This window comes from Cololabis saira, chromosome 6 (assembly GCF_033807715.1).
Source record: "Cololabis saira isolate AMF1-May2022 chromosome 6, fColSai1.1, whole genome shotgun sequence".
In the NCBI taxonomy this organism is placed as follows: Eukaryota; Metazoa; Chordata; class Actinopteri; order Beloniformes; family Belonidae; genus Cololabis; species Cololabis saira.
This window is the reverse complement of record NC_084592.1, coordinates 15806470-15814886: the sequence shown is the minus strand read 5'-3', so window position 1 is coordinate 15814886 and position 8417 is coordinate 15806470. Positions and strand designations below refer to the sequence as shown.

The window sequence follows — 8417 nt, the reverse complement described above, 5'->3', positions numbered from 1 at the left end:
TTTATGATGAGAATCACTGATTGATGAGGAAATATAAGGTTTTTATTACTATGTTTTAGGATTCAACTTTTACAATTTTGCGCAGTACAGTAAATAATCATCATAAACGTCCAGAATTAGATGCACTCTCAGATCGTAAGTTATGGTTAACGTCACCAGAGATCATCTCAAACACACTATTGTTGTTGGTCACGGACGGAAGCTCATTGAAAGCAGCTCAACATCTGGGGTGCAGAGGTGCTCCTTCACAGCTGCAGTTCTGGATTAAAAATCTGCACTTCTGTTAACCTGAGGCAGTTTAAACATCTGTATTGCCTGAAATCCATGCAGAGATGCTGGAGTCAAGAAGATGTTTAAATTCACAACAGTCCAATCCTCTCCTATCAGCTCTACCTGCTCATGCGTCCCACCTCCCAGGGGTCTCACATGATGATCCAAGGAGAAATAAAAAAAGTCAAAGCCATTTGTTCTTTTCATTTTTCTCCTTTATTGCATCCCTGACCCCTTGTTTTTAAAGTACCAGCATGTTAGAAGGAAAATATGCTCATGTGAAGGCCTCACTTTATTCATATTATTTTACTTCATTTTATTATGTCATGTGAACCATCTATTATATGACAAATTTTAAAGTTCTTGATTATAACCATTTATTAATCAACTATGTGCTTGTAATATGATGCTGAATGATGCTGAATGATGCTGTGGTCCACACCACACCTACATCCTGATTGTACAAACTGTAATCCTACAACCACTTTCTGTGTCTATAAATCAACCCTGTTGGGTGCAGACAGGTTGTAGTTTACAGCTAGTGTGCTACTTGCAAGAAATAATTAAGTCTCAGCCTCTTTCTTCAGATCACTGAGTGTTTTCTCTCCAACACAGCATTACCAGTACAAATCTTCCAGGAAGAGCAGAATCCACACCAGCATGGGAAAATGTGGACTTAAAGAAACTGAATTAACTGAAGAGAAGTCTGGATCCGTGCTGGTGACCGTTCTGGGCCCTCTGGAGTTCATGGTGGTAAAATAAGGATGCATATGTTGCAGAAACGGACAACTGCACATCGTCTTGCACAACACTGAGGTTACGCAAGAATGGAGTGACTTCACCAGGAAACCAGGAAGTCATTCCTGTCATTAACACATCAGGTCTTTACAGTTACTTTCTAGTGCAAAATTCTTCTTCAGTGGTTATTAAAGTATCATTGAACTGAATCTAATAAAATGAACCATCTATCAAAAGGTGTGATGCGTTACACTCGAGTTATGTGAAATACCATCTCACCACTTCCTCTCTGAACCTCCTCCGCTTTTATATTTAAAGCAAATGTTGAAGTTCCAGTTGGTTATTTGCCGTCTGATGTTCATCATGGTCGACCTAAACCCAGCAGCTCTGCTCTTCTGTCAGCTGTTCCAGGTGTGGCTCGTATTTGCAGGTACGGAGCACATTTGAGTTTGTGATTTATGCTTTTATTATATCTAGGTTTGAATAATTACTTATTGATTTTTTTGTTTGCATCGACCTTCAGGGGCTCTGACAGAAGACAGGACTGCGCTGGTGTCCAGAGGAGACTCACACACGTTTACTTGCAACATATCTTATGAAAATGCAGTGCAGGTCATCTGGACCAGAGACAGATTTAGGTTTATATATTCTCTCAGGCAAAATCAGACCTTTTCCAATTTCTCTTCACTCAGTCTGAGAATAAACCCCAACATCCCTTCAAACCTACGTATTTCTAATATTCAGCATGAGGATGCAGGACTTTATAGCTGTCAAGTGTCTGGCAGAAACGGCTTCAGATACATCAGATGGAATTTAACAGTGTTTGAGGTCAACAAAGGTACGTAAACCAAAAAGTATGTTTCTTCACAAATACAATTAAACAACTAGTTATACAATTCAAAGTTGAAGAAACCCGCAAATTTGACTTGTTTACCTTTTTGTTGTAGTTGCACCAAAAGGTTTATTAGACCATATTAATATCATCATACCGTCTGCTCTTGGACTGCTGCTGGGTTGCATCATGTCAGCTTTCTGCCTCTGCAGGTGAGTAACATCTTTCAGCTCCAGATTCACAAATATAAACCCAAAACGTTCACTCTTCTCATTAAATATGCCCAAAAGTTGTAGAGAGCCAGTCACATCAGTCTCTCCTTGTAGCGGGAGTCTCTGGACGGACTTAACATGAAGACGCAGTGAGCAGCAGTGTAAAAAGAGTCATAACTATCTGATCTAAACAGTACATTTTAGCCAAATGACGTTAATCTCTCTGCAGCCTGATGTATTAAACAAAAGTAAACATAAAATATAGTTTTTATGTAACTGGACCGCTACAGAGTGAGTATGAGGAGCTCCATAAATGCAAGAAGTTTTATTCTTCCAATAAGTCAAACATCCAAAGTAAAACTTTGGCTGATTATCTGACGATTTGTCTTATCTACTTAACCATCGTTATACATGATGTAGCTGCACAAACATAATCTGGGTCGACAGTAATCTTAATTTACAATCATACTTTAATCACTATTAGTAAATGTTGTAAAATTTTAAAGAAAAAACTGATTAATTGTGTTAGTGGTTGGAGTTTATTTGTTGAAACAATATACACAACTTTTTGAAGCTTTTTTTTTTAGATTATGTTCTTTAAAACATTTTTAAATTATCTGACACAAAACAAAGTTCAAAGTTAAAAGCATATCCTCAACTTAACAGGAAAGCATTTCATCCAAAATAGATCTAAATGTACCTAAATATAAAGTCTTTTTTTATTCTTATTTTATTCTGCTGAGGATGAGCTATTCACTTCTACAAATCTCTGTGAACTGAAACTGCTTCAGTTAATTTTTAGAAACGTATTTAGCACTCCAAGGAAACTTTTCCTGAAAAAGAAAAACAGATTTGAAGATTTGTGGCAGACAGCATTCGCTATATAAATGATTTGTTGTGTAAAGCTTGTACATCCAATGGCTGGTTGACCTTTGATGAGCTTGAAGGTGTGAAGATTTGCTGCAAATGTGAACGGCTGGTTGATGCTTGATGGCTGCATGTAGCTCCAACAAAACATTCAACCTGGGATCCACAACATGTATTTGCAGTGTTGGCTAGAATACTTTGAAATTGTATTTAGTTACTGAATACTGAATACTTGCCTTAAAATGTATTCTGTAGCGTATTCTGTTACTTTGTTTGAATACGTTTAGAATACTTAACATTGATTGTCATTATATTCATTTATAAATATGGCGTATAATTACAAAAATGAAGATTACAGTTACATCTGTTACAAACTCACTTACCATTAATTAGGAACTAAAACTCTCCGGGCAAATGCACACAGGAGCAGAAAGAGAGGGCATATTAATCCCAAAGTTAATATATTTACTAAATAAAAATAAAAAGGATATGCAATATATTCAAAATTCAAAATTATTTTTGTTTTCTTTATTAAACATTTTTCTGTTTCTTAAATAAAGTGACAAAGTGCTTGAACATAGCACTGACTTTAACATTTGAATATTTTTGCATTTCTGCGTACCCATTTACTTAAAAAAGGTCAAACATATCAAAGCTCTTCCATAAAATATAATATAAAACTAAACTCTTCAGAATAGTATATGTCCAGTTTTAGTGATGTTACCGGCTAATTGTTGCGTATAAGAATAACAAAATTAAGAATGCATGTAAGTGAACTCAAAATATCAATAACATGAACAGTATATTTTACTACTGTATATCATTAAAACCATTTTGTATATAAAAAGAAAACAAAAACATATTATTACCAATTGACTGCATTTTATGCAACGTTGATTTACCATATTTACGTTATGTGTTTAGGCAGTTATTTACCGGGAATTATGAGAATTATTCAAAGCAAGCAACACAATTTCTCTTAATATTTATTTATTTATTTATTTATTTATTTATTATCAATATTATCAATATTATTTATCTTTGGTTGGAAAGTAGAAAATATGAAAGTATTTAAATGGTATTAAAAAAACTACTTAATTTAAAATAGTAACTGTACCACAATACAGTTACTCAAAATCAAATCAAATCAAACTTTATTTGTATAGCACTTTTCATGCATAAAAATGCAGCACGAAGTGCTTTACATAAAAACAATACACAAACATAAAACGTATTAAAAATGTGTAATGGCGGTACATGTGTTCCGTTATTCCCCAACACTGTGTATTTGTCAACTGTTGCTTGTTATGAACTGTAAAATCTTACTGCAGTCTAATTTAACAAAATAGTGCCTTAAAAGTGTGATCAGTGTTTTGGTCAATTTTTTATCTCTGCAGGAAACACAGAACGGCAGCAGAAACTCAGGAACCAGTCCAGAACCAGTTTCAGTCTCAGTCAGAAGGACAGGTCAGATAAATTTAGTAATCCTCAACCCATTTCTACGTCCTTTCTCAACATATTTATCATTTGTAACTCGCTCTTGTGGTTTTTTATGTCTGTGGTCGTGAACTCATTTTTAAGAGAAGTGCAACCACTTCTCTTAAAAAGTCTCCGTCGAACCCCCAGCAGAGCAGTTTCATGTAGTAGTTTTTGACTTCCTGCCCTCAATCAATCAATCAATCACTTCATATTTATTTCGAACAATAAAACATAACATAAGTGACCTGCGTGCAACATAAAATTAAACAAATACCTTTTATCAGGTTTATCAGGTGCAGGTTCAAAATACAAATTAACTCATTAACACTCGAAAGTGAGTGGGAAGAAGAAAACTTATTTAATCCCACCCCTGTTTCTCATTAACAATTTGACAGATTTTTTTTTAAGGCTTCTTCCTGTCTCAACATTTGAACCAGAACAATGAACAAAAGACCTATATCAAATTATAATAAAAATTATTCTACAGTTCACCTCACCTAAATTCACACACATTGTGGCCATGAAATGCAGATGCATTTCATGGCCACAATGCGCGCAAGTCCAGGAATAATATATATATATAGTAATATTTATAGTTAACCGTTAACTTATATTTATAATAAACCGTTAACTTATATTTATAATAAATACCAGCAATGGTAAGGACAACAATACCAGAAGGTAATGGACATAATGGACATGGACATATAGTAGATACATATAGTACATACATACACGTCAGTGATGGTAAGAACAACAGTACCAGTAGGTAATGGACAATACAAACTTACTAAATGAGGAACAACAATTACACAAACATTTCAAGACCAAAGTTGATTTAAGAAAGTGTTACCACCCACTCTCTTTATAATTTGACCAGATCATGTGTTTATATAGAAATTTAAATCTGTTGATATTTTGGCATTGCTTGTGTTGGATATCCAGACTGTTCCAAAGTCTCACACCACATACAGACACACAAAAAACTTTACGAGTAGTTCGAACTTTAGGTACCGGTATTTTAAAATCACCATATCCTCTCAAATTATAAGTTCTCTCTTGAACTGTGAAAAAGTCTTGTATGTTACTTGGTAGTAATTTGTTGAATGCTTTAAATAGGATTATACAAAATACGAGTGTGTTCTAGAAATCCAACCTTGTGAATAATTCGCACTGCTCGTAATGTGACTAATGGATTAATTGTGCATTGGTAACTGTTTCCCCAAACTTCAACACAATACGTGAAGTATGGGAGTACCAAGGAGCAGTACAAAGTACGGAGTGCATTTAAATCAAGTAGGGGTTTCACTTTGTTTATAATTGAAAGGCCTCTCTTTGCATTGTACTGGTTAAACGTACCTAACCTCTCTGGGTTTCTCTGTTTCCCTGTCTGCTTGCACCTCTCGACCCATATTCCAGTCAAAGCCGGCCCACCGAGCCGCCTGATACCTCCTCTGAGTGAGTGCACTTGGATCCACAGGCCACTAACTGTGACATTTTCTTTAAACCCTAGACTGGCACGGACCGGAGGGCAAACAACAAGCAGAGCAGAGCGTACATGGAGAGGCTGAACATCTGTGGTCCATCTGAGCTGAGACACAGTTCACAGACATTAGGAGAGGATGACATTTATACCAATGTACTTTATCAGAATCAGAATCAGAATCAGAAAAGCTTTATTGCCAGGTCAGACATAAATCAGACGAGACAACTTGACTCCGGTTTACACCGATGGCACCATTAATACGGACGCCATTATGTTTAGTTTTGAAGCAGCAATTTCAAATGAAGGCCTGTGGAGGGACACAGCACAACACAACAGCATGGTTGAGTCAAAAGAGCTGGACGTAGAGATGAATGAACCACTGAGGTGGTTGCTCTTTCTTCATGAGCTCTGTAAGGTCCTCCTGGTTCACAGAACATGTGGCGCCAGTGAGGTTCCTGTGTGCTCGTTTAACCTCTGAGCCTTCAAAGATGGTCTGAAAGTAACACATCGACCCCACAGTTCTGTATAAACTCTATTTTTGCTTTAACCAACCAAACCTCGATGCTGTGTAATACAGAATACATGACCGTGCTCATGACAAACAGTTTAGACCAACGTAGGAAGTTGCAGCCTTTGAACAAACTTACTACCCAGAATAAACCCCTCCCCCTGATCAGAAACGCTTCATAATACAATGGAGGACATGATTATCAGAGCAATTTGTAGTAAAACGGTGTTTGTAAAACAATTATTGTTATGAGCAGCATGATGAAGTCGTGGTGGCTTATGATTGGTTCAGGGTACAGTAAGCTTATTAAGTCATTAAGTTGGTTCTGTGGGTCCTTGGTTTTGACTGTACTTCATACTTTTTAAACTGTTGATGCTTAATGTATTTTTTTTGTTTTTTTGTTTTATTTACCTCTTAAACATTTTGAGTCATTTTGAGAGGAAGTTGGAGAACAGGCTCCAGCAGAACAATGTAAGAGCTTTGTGGGCCAGTCTATTGTACACCATCCCGCCTCCATTACTATGTAAGAAACTCCAGAAGACACAGGTGGATCCCACCTGAATCACCTGGATTACTGACTACACAGGAGCACCACAGGGAACTGTACTCATACCCTTCCTCTTCACGCTGTCCACCTCAGACTTCCAGCACAAATCCGAGTCCTGTCATCTGCAGAAATACTCAGATTACTCTGCAGTTGTGTGGTGAATCTGTGACGGTCAAGAGACTGAGGGCCCGATTTACTAAGATCCTAAATAAAGAGTACTAAATTGCGTGTGCACTGAAAAAGTTTGCGCGTGCTGTTGTTGTGTGTTTTGCGGGTGATCAACTAAGATTGCGTGCAAACAGGTGCAAACAGCAGTATTTAAATGAGGTGTTGCGTGTCTTACGGTTTGCGGCGCAAACTTTGCGCCATGGAGAGTCTGGATGGAAAGCAGGATATAGTCGCAAGCGCAAAATGAAATTTGACGAATTGGAGTTATAGAGATATTAGTGGAAGAGGCAAATTGTTGTGCCGTATTCAGCACCCCTGTCGTGAAAAGCAACCCCTCGTATATTCAATGATAAGTAGACCAAGAAAAACACACACTGACACTTCAATATATTTATATATACACACTCACACAAACACATACTTAGGAGTTTATATTATATATATTTACAAATATTATGGAAGACAACACAGTAAGCAGGCTATTAATTAATGACATCAATAACCATTTACCCGATTTTTGTTATCTCTGACTGTGATTGTGGGAAAGTATGACTATTGTGGAATCCATGAGCGCATTTAAACATGAATCATTAACACAAAACTGGACGCTAAACAGAACGTGACACGGAATGAGAATATAATTTTTGTCAGACGAGGGGGTGCTTTTCACGGCAGGGGTGCTGAATACGGCACAACACCGGGTTATGAAGACTGCAGAACAAGTATAGGCGCACAATGAGAAACACTTTTTTCTCCATGAAAACACGTGATTTATTTATTATCACAAATAAAAAAATGAATGTGCCTCCTGTGGCAACCTTTTGCTGAATAATACTCGATTTAACATTCAAATAAAATATTTCTCCTTTTGCATGTGGAGATTAGCACCTTCCTTTCGAACGTATTAAATACAGACGCAATCACAATCCACGCAAAAACTTTCAGGCTTGGTAAATCTCATTGCGGGTGGTAAATGGACCAATTTGCATCTTCCCCTCCCAGGAATTTAGCGATTTCTGGCGGGTATGCCCCATATTGATTATTCATCAGGGCAAAAGTACTAAATGAATTGTGTGTGCTATTTTGCGCATTTGAGAGGCGCAGTCCTCTTTGCACGCTGTTAGTAGATCAGCTGGCACTTTGGTTTGCGGGTGCTGTCAAGTTTGCACAGGTTTTTACACACGCAAACCTTTAGTAAATCAGGCCCTGAGTGTAGAGAACTGGTGGACCGTTTGTTGCATGATGTGGGAACAATCATCTCATCTTGAATGAACACAAGACAAAGGACATGATTGTGGATTTTAAGAGAA

General features: G+C 37.0%; 1 protein-coding gene across 1 annotated transcript; it reads left to right on the top strand.

Annotated features, from left to right (window-relative positions):
- The first annotated feature begins 1296 nt into the window (after nucleotides 1-1296).
- LOC133446412 (uncharacterized) lies at nucleotides 1297-7118 on the top strand. The gene is made up of 5 exons (XM_061724435.1): nucleotides 1297-1438; nucleotides 1532-1846; nucleotides 1956-2052; nucleotides 4317-4386; nucleotides 5912-7118. The coding sequence occupies exons 1-5, from the start codon at nucleotides 1330-1332 to the stop codon at nucleotides 6140-6142; spliced, it is 822 nt and encodes a 273-aa protein (XP_061580419.1). The 5' UTR covers nucleotides 1297-1329; the 3' UTR covers nucleotides 6143-7118.
- The last annotated feature ends 1299 nt before the right edge of the window (nucleotides 7119-8417 follow it).

Excerpts from the sequence above, each read along its gene's own strand:
- LOC133446412 (XM_061724435.1), top strand. The coding sequence starts at position 1,330 with ATGTTGAAGTTCCAGTTGGTTATTTGCCGTCTGATGTTCATCATGGTC. Across the intron at positions 1,439-1,531 it reads GGTGTGGCTCGTATTTGCAG|GGGCTCTGACAGAAGACAGG; the intron begins GTACGGAGCACA and ends ATCGACCTTCAG. Across the intron at positions 1,847-1,955 it reads AGTGTTTGAGGTCAACAAAG|TTGCACCAAAAGGTTTATTA; the intron begins GTACGTAAACCA and ends TTTTTGTTGTAG.